Raw genomic sequence first — 15,416 nt, 5'->3', positions numbered from 1 at the left:
AAGAGTAATTCCATAAGTTACCAACCACCCACAACTTGCATGGGATTTTAGGCACTTCTGTGACCTGCAGCATCTAGCACTTAATCATACTCTGAGGCAGATTTTTAAGCATAAATTTCTCTTGTTCTGTAATACCCTACCAACACTGCATTCTTTCATATCTTGCAGCCCAGTGTTACAAATGCCTCAGAGTGCTACCCAAGAACAATGTTTGATCGTGCTCCTGCTTTTATGAGTGGTGACAGAAGTGGCATTTCTTGCTCAGCAATCCATGCAGCTGTCTGCACTTAGTGCTACTCACTGCACAGAGCCGCTTTGCAGCCTTGCCTGAAACCCTCTCGCTCCCACAAGTAGATAAAATCCCCATTATACTCATCTGGATATGAAAGCAACAAGCTCAGGCCTGGTAACAGGACCCGAAAAGCTCATAGTTCCACTTCTCAGCTATTTCTGATAATGATTCAAAGCAGCAGGAACTCACCACGAGAAGACTACCCTCCAGTCCTACTGTGACGACCTCGAAATTTCACTTTGCGCAATATACTCTATGGAGAGTAAGAATGAATCAAAAGATCCATGGATGCAGAACCAGCTACAGCAGCTATCCATGATAAAAAAATCTTATTAAACTGTCTGTACTGTGATGCCTTGAGGAGCTGGAACAGAGGCTACACACAGTGTTGAGGAGAATAAAATGTGTATTTATTGAGAGGCCTATGAAAGGCCTACAAAAGCCACACCCTAGCAATATAAATGCCACAGTCGTGGCCCCTGCCTGGGTGGCTCCAAGATGGAAGCAAAGGAGGGGTTGGTCATGAGTTCTCACACCTTTATAGGTTTCAGTCCATTTGCATGCAGGAGTCAACTATCCAATTAATAGTTTCAAATAGGGAAGTTTCATCCTCCTTGCTTGCTTGTGTCTCCACCCTCCTCTTTTCACGTTGTTTATGCTTAGGGCTTGAAGTTTAAAGATTCTGTCCTTGAGTCCCTAGGTGGAATCCGACTGGTTTGTCTTCATCATCCAAGCACAACGGAAAACCACATCCAAGCAGAACAGAACAGAAAACTTAAAACTTAGAGATATCACCTGTGTGCTAGCAGGTGAGGCCACTTTCACCTCTGCATCCTTAAACCTGGGACACTCAGTAAGTATAGTCAGGCTGTCAGACACAGCTGGACACCTGCAGCTCTTGTGACTCAAGTAAAACCCACAGCCAAAATTCTCCTACGAGAAGGGGAAGAGCCTGGCTAAGATTACTTTTCCTCTTTTGCAAAGGTGACTAAATACTGGTTTACTTAACTTCAGGCAGACAAGCTTAAAATAGTTGGATTGTGCTTTCCTAAAAAGGTACTGGTAACATCTGAATTTGAATTAATATTCCTCTTCCAAGAGTGTCAGTACTTAGAATGATTTCATTCAAGAATACAAAATACAAAGATTTTCATAACTTTGGTTTGGCGCTCTTCCCAGAGTACAAGTAGTCTAAAAATAGAGTCCTTATAAGATTTATCCCCAGTGCAGGGATTTTCTTCCTCTAATGGGGATTGCTCCTCCAATTCCGAGCTGCTAAAATTCTGAAGTCTGCTAGCAGAATAAATTGTTTCTGAAGCTGATTCATTTGCCCTAAATAATTCACACCATCATCCTCCAGCAAGACTTTTTGACTTAATGAATGTAATCTGTCAGCTCCTAGAGAACCTCAGTGTACAAATTGCCCTTGGAATTAAGTTCTCCCTTTTTTTTCCTTAACTGACTCCTCTTTATTTAGCTGGTATCAAAAAATATTTCCCCTACAGTTTCAGTTCCAAGTTTGAAAAGCCAGATTCACCAGTTTGTCAGCAGAAGGCTCCACTTGGCAGTAACCAGTGCATCTCAGTGAAAGTGCAGAGGATTCCACAGTGCCTTGGGAACAAAGCACACCCTGGAGGATGCACCAGCCTCTGGACAACTGCTATTGATTTACAACAGGCTCTACACTGGGAACTGAAACTAGAATTCAATATTCATTCCATACAGTATAAATATATAAAAATGAAAGCTCATGTACTTCCCAGAGTATACCACAGGCTTAACTCTGCAGCTCTTCTATCCAGAGAAGCAGCTCCAAGAGTTCACAAAGACATCCTGCCCAAAATACTAATCAAGAAAAGGGAGGCTGCAGACTTGAATCTGACTTTCTATTGATTTCAGCTGTCCATCCAGAACCACCACAACTGCAACAGGAAGAACAAATGTCAAGGTTTCCATCAATGGGAACAGCACTAGAGCCATCAGTCATGTAGCTCAAGGCACTGAACAGCACAAACTTCACTGAATGAAGCACTTGTATGCAGAGGGAACAAAGAGCAGTTCTACATAATGCCAGTCAATGTAATGTGTTTTCATAGCATGAAATGCCAAACTTAAAATCCCAAAATATTATATTCGTATAAGCCTCTCAAGAAGCCTGATCTCAAGATCAGTATTTTACTTACCAGAATGCAAAAAGTAATTCCCCCATTGCTCACACTGATGATACACCTCACACTGTGCAATTTCATTTTCATGATGTGGAAATGCAAGATCTATTCCACCGGTGTGGATGTCCAACTGCTTTCCAAACACTGCACTGTAACAATATTTTCCTGATCAGTAAGTAGAACACCACAAAAAACTTTTTGTAAAAAGAAATGCAGATAAGAAACAACATAAATTTAAGTGCACAATTTAGTAACTGCAGTTCTAAAACAAGACTTTACACATATCTTGGATACCAAAACTGCAGCAGAACTTGCATGGACAGCACTCGTACCTGTTCACAATCACTTCTCCTTAGTAGAAGCAATTATTTTTCTACCTTAGTTTAAAGGACAACAAGCAGGATGTCTCCTTTCCTTGTTCTGCTACAGTTTCAGTATCAGACAGGTGCCTTTATGTGCAAACCTAACAACTTATTTCTATAAATTTGGTATTACTCTTCCTTATCTTGTACCTTTTCTATAAGAATTCAGACAATAGTGTGTGCAGTCAGGTCAAGCTGGCCAGGTTAGCAACTTTATTTTGCCTATCTGTTAAACAAGGATTATACTTACAGCCTCACAGGGATGTAAGTCAACCTTAACTGCTCAGAAACCAGGAGTGCTCAAGCAGGGAAAGATGCAAGCCTACAAACACAAAGGCTTCCCATACATCACCTTAACAAGGTGCTCCTGGTAGCTGGCTAAACATTAATACTTTGGTCCCTTTTAGAGACAAAACACCCTGCTAACACTGTGCCACATGAGGGCTTTGCAGAAGCTGTTGGTGCACAGGAGAAAAAGACAAGGAGGAGAAGAGAGAAGGGAAGAAAGAGCAGGTGTCACCATCTCCCAGGTTCATCCTTCTCTGTTCCTGCCTGCTTCAAGACCAGCTAAAGCACAAATCTTCCCAGGACTGACCCTCACCTTCCCTTGTGCCACCTACGGAGGAGCACTTGCTGTTTCCTCCAACAAAACCACTGAGAGCTGAAGAGAGGTGAGAGCTGGATCTGCGCAATGCACAGGGACAGGAGGAACTGCCCACCTCACCACAAGGGAAAATGCAGAGAGATCAGACCTGAGGGGGTCAAAGCAGGGGATTCCCTCCTCCAGGGCTGCTCTAGAGACCAAAGACTCCACATTCACAGACTTCTCAAAATTAATTCACCTAACTCTGTTAAAGTGCTTTGACATACTTGGCAAGACAGACAGCTAAGTAAATATTGCCTAAAAATGGGCCTTCAACAGCTGACTGGGACAGCAAATTGTTTTAGGTCACTTACCAAAGTAAGCTCTCCATTTTTCACAGTCCAAGATTACTACACTTATGCTCTCCATGGGTCTGCTTTTATTGATATGGCAGGAGCCTCATCCAGCCTCAGTAAAATACATTTTTACAGAAAGAAATGCAGTCTATAAACAGTACTGCATTAGCAGACAGGCCATGTCGTAACTGGCATTTCTTATCTGTGCACTTCTGTCAGAGCCTGTACATCAAACACAGCATGATTTTGTGCACTTTGATTGCTTTAAGAGCTGCCTCACTATGCTGAAACTATTTACAGACAGAAAATCACCCTTATAAACACTTTTCACAAGTAGGCAGAAATGACTAACAATTGCAGGTGCACAAGAAAAGCATATGAAAGAGAAACCTAAAGTAGCTGGTTCCACCTCCTTTCAGCTTTAGCTGAAAATTTAAGCTCAACAAGGTCAGATCTAAATTATTTGTTATTAGCTTCCAAAAAAAGATCTGAGACTAATGCAAAACTAAGTACACTATCAATCTTCCAGGAGTGAAGACTTTTTCTCCTGTGGTGAAAATAAAACTTTAAATTAAGAGCAAATTACATCAAACCAACTGCAAGCAGAACACTACTCAGCAAGAAAGCTGAATAACACTTAGATTATTAGCATGAACATCCACAGCTGCTGTTAAGATAAGGCCAGAAATACACCCTGTCCTCCTGACACCTACATCCTGAACTAGGTCTGATGGAGACTGTTAGAAGTGGAAGGAAAGCAAATTGAAGAGCTATCATACCTTTCACCAGACCTTGAGTTACTCAGTTCAAGTTAAAAGACTGCTAATCAACAGTGTGATCCCATGTGCCATATTTTAAGCACCAAGTCTAACTCAAGAGAAGGTGTCAAAACATAGAGACAGCTGTGACAGAAAGGTGAAGCAGAGTTTATCTGGGCCACAAGTGACATCCCAAGTTGCATAAAATGGTCACATTAAAACCAGTGCTATCTATCGATCAGAAAACACTTTCAATACTGCTGCTACCATTCTACTGTGACTGAAAACAAAAAATAGCACTAGATTTATCAAAATCCAAGAAATCTGACCTTGATATTGTGGAACATTCAATGTGCCATCCAGGTCGTCCTTTTCCCCAGGGAGAATTCCAAGATAGCTCTTGAGGCTTGGCAGCCTTCCACAGGGCAAAATCTTTACCATGTCGTTTATCAGAATCAACTGGCAAGAATAAGTGATTTGTTAATGGGATATGTCTCAAAGAAAAAAAAACGACCAAATGAAAGCAAAAGGAAATGTGTGTTTAGTGAACTACTCTGATTTTAATCACCTTTAATCAACTTCTTTTCACTACAACTTCCCTCTCATCCCCCTCACACAGGGGAAAAGTGAAATATTTAAATATTGGAATACTGAAATACATTCCAACAAGCTACAAAAATGAATTCAAGATTCCTTAACATATTCTATCCTGTCCTATCAGTCCTTTTATCCTTCCCTGGTTGCCTGACTTTTCATTAATTTAGTTACATATCAGGCAGCTCCCCCAGGACAAACTGACTGCACTGCAGGAAAAATGGTAATAAAACGAAACCAAAACACACAAACACACAAACAAACACCCCATAATTTTCTTCTCTGGGACACAAGTACTTTATGGTTTAGATTCTGTAAAACAAAGCACACAAAGGTAAGAATCAAAACTATTCTTGGACAGTAGCAATTTTTCATTACCGTTTTCACCTATGAGTTCCCTACAAAGGTTTCCTCCCAGCTATATTTGTTCATTCCTTCACTATATTGCCAAGGATGCAGTCCTTTTTGTCACAATACTGCAGGACTCTTCATCTCTGCTGACTCCTAACCTCCAGTCAAATACACAGCACTCCCTGGCAAGAACCACAGAACAGGGTTCTGGACTCTGGACTTTCTTTCTGACAAATACATGACCACACATTTAGAATGATACAACTCAAAATTCCTAAGAACTGAAGAGACAGAAATATAACCCTAGTTTTATCCACTAAATCTTCACCTGGGCTCTTTCACTAGATTGCCAAGTTCTGACTGACCAGTATCTCCTGACTCCAACCCTCTTTTGCCCTTTTTTGAGTATATTGCTACAAAAGAGCACTCTTCAACTTCTCAGTCATAAGCAAAACAAGTCAAAATCTTTAGAAATAAGAACACACTTAGATGTGACTAGAGGGGAAGCAGGGGAAGCAGTCACAACTGAGGCTAGAAGGCACATCTGGGGACAGTCTAATCCAACTCCCTGCTCAGAGCACATGCAGCTACAGCAGGCTGCCCAGGATGGCCAGTCAGGCTTTGATTATCACCAAGGATGGAGACTCCACAGCCTCTCTGAGCAACATGGTTTGTGTTAACCATCATCAGGGTAAGAAAGATTTTTCTTAGCTTTAAATGGAATTTCCCATGTTTCAAGTTATGATTAGTGCCTCTTGTCCACTGAGAAAAGCCTGGCTCCATCTGCTCTACTCCATACTCCATCAGTATGACTACACAGGGGTAGGATTCCCCTGAGCCTTCTCTTTTCCAGACTGGGGGGTCCACACTCCGTCTGCTTTTCCTCATATGAAAGATGCTCCAGTACCTCCATCATATTTGTGGCCCTTTGCTGGCCTTTCTCCACAATGTCCACACCACTGCTGCTCTGGGGAGCCCAGCATCAGACCTGTATTCCAAGCATGTCTCACCAGTGCTGAGCAGAGAAGGATCAACTCCACTGGCTTGCTGGCAAGCAGATCAGAGAAGGATCACCTCTATAACCTTCTTCCCTGTGCAGCCCAGGAGGCTGCTGGCTCTCTGCAGTCAGTAATTACCTCTAAATAACCGTTGACAAGATGCATCCCTCTGTAAGCTGTAATGCTGAAACAACTCCCAAGCAGAACTGGGAGAAATTCTAGCTGCACCTGAGCATCAGCCTCCAAGGCATTTTCAGTAATTACAAACAGATTGTTTTAAATGATGAAATACTGAACTTTAGTTTGCAAAAGGATGCAGGAGACATGCATCAAATTCTCTGACACAAAGACCCAATCAGATGCTTACAGAAACTCCAGAGAGGTTCAGCAATCCTGCAAAGCAGGAACTGCAGCAACCTCCCCACAGCCCAGGGTACAGGCCCCCTCTAGCACAGCCTACGAAGAGATTGCTCACCCTCCCACAAAGAGACTGCTTAGCCCAGTGACAGGTAATGAAGGAAGCAATTCATCCAGTTAACTTCAGAACAGTGCAGCTGCCCCAACAATAACACAGTAGGTGAGGTTTCCTTGTGTTTGCCCTTGAGTACCTCAATGCTAGCTAGTGTAACAGCAAGAACACCATCTCACTGTGAAGTTTCTATGTACTACTGCCAAGTATTTAATTAAAATTGCTTAAGAATCCTAATTGTTCTAAGGTACCAGAACAAAAGTATAGAGGGAAGGATGAAAGGAAGAAAAACTACGTTTCCTCCCGCACTGGCAACAGTAAGTGCTTCAAAAAATAACAAATAAAGCACTGTAATCTTAATTAACCAGAAAGTTAGCTATACACAACGGGTTATAAAACTGTTTCAGACTGTTGAATGAAAGTTTGCACACAGATGCCAAACGCATTCAAACAGTGCATTAACAAAAACAAGTTGGTGCCACCAACTTACCTGCTTCATCTTGGGTATCAGGGTTAATAACAGTTAACACTCCGTATCTTTTTCCCCAGGATTTAACATCAAAATAAACATTGCCTAAAACAAAAGAAATGTTTAATTGTATAGCAAAGATGAGGCACATTGATAAGAACTTGGTAACATTTCTCTGAAAGTAAAACAAAGTGCCCTTCCACTCCCATTTGAAATTCTGATTTAGCAATTCAGAAATACTGCAAAAGTAGCAGCAGATGTTTCTATATTACCCAGCTTTTCAGTAACCTCTGTGCACATGTTCATTGTACCCACAGCATAACTTTGAATTCTGGAGATCTCCCAGGTTCTTCCTTGCCCATGCACAATCAGCAATCCCCTCCCTGACTGCAGCTCAAGCTACACCTCGTCCAGTTACAATGCACTTGTATTCTTTTATAACCACCAGTTCTGCTAAAAAGGAAAACCACACATTTTGCTTTGCAGACACATCTTTTACAGCAGATAGGAGATACATAGCTCCTCTTCAGAGATTCCTCCAGCTTTCTTGTAGAAACCAGTCCAGGATTTCCCCAAGGAGTTCAGACAGCAGCTTATTACAGTAAACAATTATATTAACTAATGAGCTACGTTTAACTTAGAAATTGAGTAATAGTTGTTCTGCCCACTCATGTCATCACAAACAATTCACTCACACCCTGTTAAGCAACAGAAGGAAAGCCTGGCACAGGGTATCTCATCTGATTCCAAAACAGGATTACTAAGAGCAGAGGCTTCCTATGCATCTGCTGAACAAGGAGTTACCTTTGTCAAAGTCTTACCTTGCGAGGTTGCATAAGCTTGTCCACTGGAAATTATTGTTTTTATAAAGGAAATTATTTGAGGAATATTGTCAGTCACCCTCATATATACCATAGGAGGAAGGACCTTAAAGAAAGAGTAACGTCTCATTAGCACACTGCCAATGAGTTCCTTCACTCTAAGAAACAAACTAAAAGAGCATTCCTCTCAATTTTATCTTCAAAGAAAGTTTCAGGCATCAAAAAAATTTGCTGAGTAACATTTAAGAATGCACATACAGAAAAAATATTTTTAGGGGTGGCAAAAAAAAACCCTGATTTTCCCCAGTGGCTCACTCCCTGCTTCTGACAGGGAGACAAGAAGCAAAGTCATCTGAACTCAATGAAAGATTCTGTGTTTCCTGTGCTTTCAATCAGACTACTTCTGCATTATAGTAAATATGCAATATCTGTGAATCAAGGATCTACTGAATATGAAAAAAACTGCTCCTACAGAAAATTAACTTGTTCATTCCAAAGCTCAGGATTGCTTCTCCCCACATTTCCTTACTCAAAATGCGTGCAGTATCATTCCAGAAGAATGAAAAAGTAAATCAGCACCCAGTTTCCAAGCAACAAATTTATTTTTTCAGCTCAAACTCTCAAAACCTGATTCTTTACCAAAATAATTGCTTAGAAATACTCTTAAATTTAGAATCTTGAGTATTTGTACCTTTAAGGCAGCCATATCTTGTTTAAAGTCTTCTTCATAAATACGAGCAAGAGCTACTGGCGATATATTCATCTGAAAAAAAGAGAAGCAGATTAGCAAATCATAAATCAGAGTAATGACATAAAATACGGCAATCTTTTCTCAGACAGCTAATAGCTAATTGGAAGACTTAGAGAGCCCCCAAGGTAAAGAGTCAGAAAGACTTATTAATCTAACATTGACAGGGAGGAGATGTAAGTTATAAATAACTTAGAAGTAGTATTTCATTTATGCGTCTCAATTTTCAAAATATTAATATATCTCTTTTAAGAGAAAGCAACCAAAGACTAAAATAATAAACTCCTTCTCTCTCTTATTTTTCTCCTCTTGAGAGGGTCCTTCATTTCCAGTGACAAAATGCACTACCATACAGAGGACATAAAAACTATTCAGCTTACTGGCAGGAAATACCAATACCACCTACGTGTCAGAAAGACAGATCAGAGACTTGCAGGATGAGACAGGATATTAATTTTCAGTAATTAAGAAAAATAAGCTATTTCTGAAGATTATGGGTACTCATAGATCTCAATATTGAAAAGCAGTTCCACGCTTTGCCAAGTCCAGTGTTTCTCAAGCACCTTCTCTGCATTTCTCATTCATGGGACATGAACAGGTTCCTCTTGCAGAGGCAATGAGAAAATGCAACCCAAAAAGAAAGGTACTTGCACATTGTTAGGTACTTGTTCTCAAATATTCAGAAGAGGCCAGGGACTGAAATATGCATGACAGCAAAACCTGCCCTAGCAAGCAACAGCATGGCATCAAAGCGTTACAAATGCATGCTTTTACATTTTCCCTGAGAACAAACTACTGAGGAGAAGACAACATACTGTCAGTCTCTCCATCTTGCAGGTAAGTGAATCATTAACAACATAAACCCCATTTCATCATTTCCAGTTCATTACTAGAGCATCTTTATGGGTTCCGACTTTGAGAGAGCAGGTGGGTATCACTGTTTGTACAAACTCCTGGACAAAGCAGGAGTTCTGGTGAAGACAGTCCAGATGTTTATGCATCAATGAAATGAGGATGATGCTCAGAAAAACAAAGACATGCTTCTGCCTACAGACCAGTGACTGGATTCATCTCCCTAGACAGCTCAGCTCCTTCTTTGATCAAGACAGAAACAAAGGTGCCTAGAGAAAGAAGATGAGGAATTTCCTCCCATCCAGATGGATGTTCAACACACAAAGAGACTCATCTCTATCTCAAAGAACCACTGATGGCATGCATCTGGTTCGTGATAAGCTAGTATGCAACTTTCAGGTTCCTCCCAGATGAACCCCACCAGGGCATGAAGAACAAGCTCAGGCATTTTGATTCTACCACTGTAATGCTTCAGGTGCACAGGTTCCAACAACAAAAGCAGGCTACTGAGGTAGAGGCCTTGGCCATCCAAACAAAATGGCTGAGCAAACATTTCAAAAAGTCACAAAAACAAAGCCAAGATGACTTCACAAAACCAAAGAATGTAGTAAAGCAACACATCTTTTAAGAACATGTCGTTTTCCTCGCCTCAAATATAAAATCTCTAAGATGTTCTGATAATAAGGAAACGTTTTAAAATGCAAACATAGATTTAAAATGCCTGCATTTTGGTGGGGGGTTGTTCTAGAATTCTTTACTGCCTTATAAAACTGCAAGTTAATGGACTAGGGAACAGACATATTCTATATGAGTTGTGTGCTAGTATTCATTTGAATGCAGGGGCCTATATTTAACTGTGAAAGTAACTGTTTACTTAAAGATAAGTAAAAGGAACAGCTGTCAAATTCTCTGGCTCCAAGAAACTATCTTAAAACTTGCAACTGCAATTCAATCCAACGCATTCACTTATGATCCCGAAGACATGAGTTATAGATTCTAAAATCAAATGCAACAAAAAGACTCAAAATGCAGAATAAAACACAGAATACATTCTTAGTACTTCAGGGTTCAAAAAGCGTTTTTAAAATAATTTCAAAAAATAGAATTGCAATAATCATTCATCAAGCTTATCTGGTAAAAAAGGTCAGATTAAAATTCAGCTGAGAATCACTTACTGCCAGTCCTATCAAGACTTACCCTAACACAAAACGTTAACTTTCCTGTAGGTGATAAACACAGGCCAGATAAAGCTTTCCAAGGTGCTGACATTGCAGCTAGATGGTGCTCGGCACCTTCCAGGAACTGCCCTTAGCCCCACGTGGCAGTGCTGTACGTACTGCCTGTGATCACGGCACACAGCACTTCTCCAGAACTCACAGAACCCTTCTGGCTGTTAAGTTTTGGGATCATTTCACTGTGCTGAGGAATCACGTAGGACGTTTGTTCCCTGCTAGCCTCTCGGGCAGGGGGAGGGAGCAGGAGAATCCCAGCTGTGGGTGCTGTAAGGTAGCCCCTCTCTCTGTCTCCCCCCCATCACACAGCTCTGTACCCATTACCCCCACACAGCCCTCCTCACCCCCAGATCCATTACAGCCACACTAGGGGACCAGAAATCTCAATATTTATTACCTACTAATTAAAACAAACATAACTCAACAAAAGAACCCCAAACTCAGGTTAATTTTGCTATATAAGTAGCTTAGAAAATACCAAAAGGGTAGTCAAAGACTGCAACAAACACCTACCTCATTGGCTCTTTTTATTATCTTGTCATCTATGTCTGTGATCCCCATCACCATGATAACTTCAATTCCAAAAAACCTTGTCATTATCCTTCGAATTATATCAAACCTAACATAGGAGCTGGAAGAGAAAGAAACGTGAGCTTTTGAACATATAGTAGTAAGAATAAACTTAAACAAAAATAACCATCAGCCACAGGGACAATCTAATTACCCCAACACTTGCAATGAAAAGATCTTCAGTGCAGAAGGTGTTTTTTCCAAAACCTTTTGCTACCTGCACAAAAGTCAAGCAAATTTCTCTTGAACTGGCCTACCCTCTTCTGGCATTAGTGACACATTACATCAAATTTTCTGAGTGCTTTCTTTTGTTGCATCTCTTTATTCAAAGGGCATCACAAGCTACATGAGCCAGGAGACTCTTTCAAAGCCAACAGGACAAAATAAGACACAGAGATCAGATGTTCTTGAAATACATCCCTTGGGCTTAGCATATCCTGACACGTTTTCAAAAGTCGTGCCACAGAAGAACAGGGAGAATAAAGCAGGATTCAAGTGACCTTTTCTTAGGATTGAGTAACAACAGATACCAGCCACCAATAAAGTTCTTAATTCACACACCACCACAGATCTTTTCTGATAGCAAAGAGTAGATGCTCTATAGGTTATTTTATTTACACTTGAGAATATAAGTTATTGTGAAAATTATTCAGGGCTTTTGTCACAAAGTAGAGAGTATTTAATGCTGATAGATTGATGGATGTAAAAGCTGTATAGAGCTGTTGTAGCTGCTTCTGCTCACAGACTCTCCATTTTTAATTCTCAAAACACTTTGAGTTAAACCCAATTACAAGGTGAAATACTAGAAAGTAACTAAAACCTCTGGGTCTGCCCAGCAGGATGATGAGAATCCTCAGCCGTTCTGGGCTCCGTTTTCTCCAAAGCCACAAGGAGATGGACAGACCTACAGGTTCCCATTTTACCTACAGCATCACACAAACTGCAACTCCCATGGCCATCAGAACAAAGAAGAGAAAGCAGCTACCAGAAATGGATTTGCATCATTCCCTGCAGGTGCCAGGTAGCACTAAGGTACTGATTTACGGATGCATAATATCTCGATGAAGAAAAATACTTTTTGTTGTTGTTTGCGCTGTGCTCATGCTAAAAAAAAGACTTTTTGAAAGCCTTGCTGCCAGGGAGATAGTTTTTAATGAATAGCAGCTCACTGGGAGTAAGGTTCATCAAATGTGGTGACACAATTCCATAAGAATATTAAATTGATCTTTGGATCTTGTTCAGAGGAACAACGCCAGCATCAAAAGCTTGATATTAGATTGAACAGCCCTGCAGTCACTGTTCCCAGAGCAGGCACAAATTTCACACTGTTCCTTCTCCTCTCATCTTCCAACTGAATTAATGGAAGAAACTCTGCAAGAACCAGAGTAGATTTCCTATACCTCAGAAAGCAGGGTCTTTACCAGTTCAGGACTGATTTTAAAAAAAAGCCAAAACAAATGGACAGTCAAGATTAGGGGGTAACAAAGCACGCACAAGAGAAATCTCTCGAGCTTGGTTTTACTCTTACTTCAAAGCGTTTAGGAACCTGGATGCTAAGTAGGCTGCAGGTCAAACCAGAACAATCAAGGTCAGAACCAGAACTGGGGAAAAAAATAGCATTATTTGCCTGTCTTACATTTTTCTCTACACAGAATGGGTGTTGGATATCATATAGAGGCAGACAGAGCATCTGTTTTTAAGACAGGAAGCACAACATACTAGAGAATGTTAAATTATTTAGAGAAATAAGAACTCCTTGTGGAATGGAAAGAGGACAGGAGAAAAATAATGCCATTATTTCCAAATTCTCCTCAAGGATCTCAAACTCATATCCATGATCCATTTCTGCTTTATTACCTGCTGCATTTGCTGCGTTTGACACAACTAAAATGTAAGACAGAGGGGGGAAAAAAGGGAATTCTAGTGAGAAGAGAACATGTGGCAGGAGTACAACAAAATGATGGTATTTAAGAAGAGCAGCAGAGTAGCAACAACACCACTCCATTTGACTTTATGCTATTTTCCAGTGCATCTCCTGGCCCTCAACAGCAAGCAGCATACATTTCAGCTGTTCTATGGTTGGACCTAGCTCTGGGAAAAAAAAGATACAATTTTTTAAAATAAATAAATAAATAGGACCATCCTGAACAAATCAGCTGAGCAACAGGATGTCAACACTGACATGTGTAAGACCAGAGATACTGCAAAGAAACAGCCAACTCCTCCCACACTGGAGGGTTTAACTGATGAGAAGAGAGCAAAAGTCTTCAGTGCAGAGACCTTGTCACACAACAGGAACCACACGAGAAGGTGCTTAAAGAGGTGCTAAAAGAATTAATTATACCTGGTGTATCTGCATGATACGCCAAAGGCAATATTCAGCACTTACCATTCTTCCTTAAATCAGCAATTAAGAAGTCAAACACGGGTGACACAGATGTATGGCAAACCTCAACGGGAAAGCTTAAAATTTCTAGTTTAGACATGGATAAGAAAAGATGGGTAAAAAAACAGGCAAGTGTAAGCAAGGCCTTTCTACTCCCTCTTTTAATCAAAAAAGTCTGAAGGCAAGAGAACCACTGAAAAAACAGACATTTAAAAGCTACAGAGAGCTGCAAGACCAAAGGGTGAAATTCTCCACCTCTACAAAACATTGTGGTCTAGATCAACTATACCCCTTAGGACAGAAGCACCTCCGCAATTCCCTATTACACCATGTCAGGGAAGACAGGCCCTACCACACTAGAGAACCTCAACTGAGGGATAAAGACAAGAAATTTATAGCCATCTCTTTTATATAGCTACTTTCAAGTGATGATTTTAATCATAATTATTTCAAGGTAAACTGTAATGGAGCCTTTATCACAACAGCTGTAGATTTAAATACACAAATTACTATGACTTTCCAAAAAAAATTCCCCTGAAGATACTAAACACAAACAAAAAGTCCAAGATATAATCTTCTTGATTCTTAGGTCACCAGTAAAAAGCTGGATCAGTTTTCTGCTAAGACTTGAGAAAAGCAAGGAGGAAAAGAAACCACCACATATACACAACAGTACAGAAGCATTAACATTAGCACTGACAACAGTACTTTTACATAACTGGTATTTTAAGTCTTCCTTTTTACAAAGCAAAGCAGTAGTTGTGCAGTTACTGCGATGGCTCAGTTCCACACAAGCAAGATTCAACACAAGTTTCTGAAAGAAGTTGAGACAGGACAAGAAGCTGTGAAATCCCTTACATTGAAAGGGAATTAATCAGTTACTGAAATGCACCCTATCTGATCTTCATATAGATGGCAATTATCTGATAAACCCCTGCTCTTCCAAAGAGCCAAAAACAACCTGCTTTTTAAGAATGCAAAGACAGAACCTTAAGAGCAGCATGAGCTGCTGCAACTCCCCTCAGTTTCACAGGAACAGCAGACATCCTGTATGTCTACTCATCAGGTATGCTGTTTTGAAACGAGTGGCAGCAACCTCCTCTGGTGTATTTAACATACTTTTTCAAAGTCACTTATAATGAAGCTATCTTATTGTTCTAAGAATCCTAATGAACAACAGAGAAAAACCTGTGCTGCTCTGGATTGGCTTTTTATTTTTAAACATAGTAAGCCACTGCAGCGTTACTATACAAAGAGGCCTTTAAGCTACCTGGACTTTCTGAGATCTAAGATCTGATGTGCTCATCTGCAAATCTTGAAAGTACCTTTCTATTAACCAATCCTGCATGGTGTTTCCTTGGTGCCAGCAGAGAGTCTGAACTAAACCTGAGGTGAAGCTATCTTTTC

The 15,416-nt window shown here is 40.4% G+C and overlaps 1 protein-coding gene across 9 annotated transcripts in view; it reads right to left on the bottom strand.

Moving 5' to 3' along the window:
• Window positions 1-15,416, bottom strand: part of CARS2 (cysteinyl-tRNA synthetase 2, mitochondrial) — a 44,659-nt gene that overhangs the window by 19,183 nt on the left and 10,060 nt on the right. For all 9 annotated transcript variants that reach the window (XR_015801736.1, XM_088160168.1, XM_088160171.1 and 6 more), the window contains 6 exons: window positions 11,567-11,684; window positions 8,913-8,984; window positions 8,222-8,327; window positions 7,422-7,505; window positions 4,849-4,978; window positions 2,476-2,609 (listed from right to left, as the gene is read on the bottom strand). Coding sequence is in view for 8 of the 9 variants with exons in the window: in XM_088160165.1 (XP_088016291.1) it covers window positions 2,476-2,609; window positions 4,849-4,978; window positions 7,422-7,505; window positions 8,222-8,327; window positions 8,913-8,984; window positions 11,567-11,684 (644 nt within the window). In the remaining variant the exon portion in view is untranslated. The remainder of the gene's footprint in view (window positions 1-2,475; window positions 2,610-4,848; window positions 4,979-7,421; window positions 7,506-8,221; window positions 8,328-8,912; window positions 8,985-11,566; window positions 11,685-15,416) is intronic.

Source organism: Sturnus vulgaris, chromosome 2 (genome assembly GCF_052056855.1).
Source record: "Sturnus vulgaris isolate bStuVul1 chromosome 2, bStuVul1.hap1, whole genome shotgun sequence".
Taxonomy (NCBI): Eukaryota; Metazoa; Chordata; class Aves; order Passeriformes; family Sturnidae; genus Sturnus; species Sturnus vulgaris.
The sequence above is the reverse complement of the archived record's forward strand: the minus strand, read 5'-3'. Positions and strand labels throughout refer to the sequence as shown.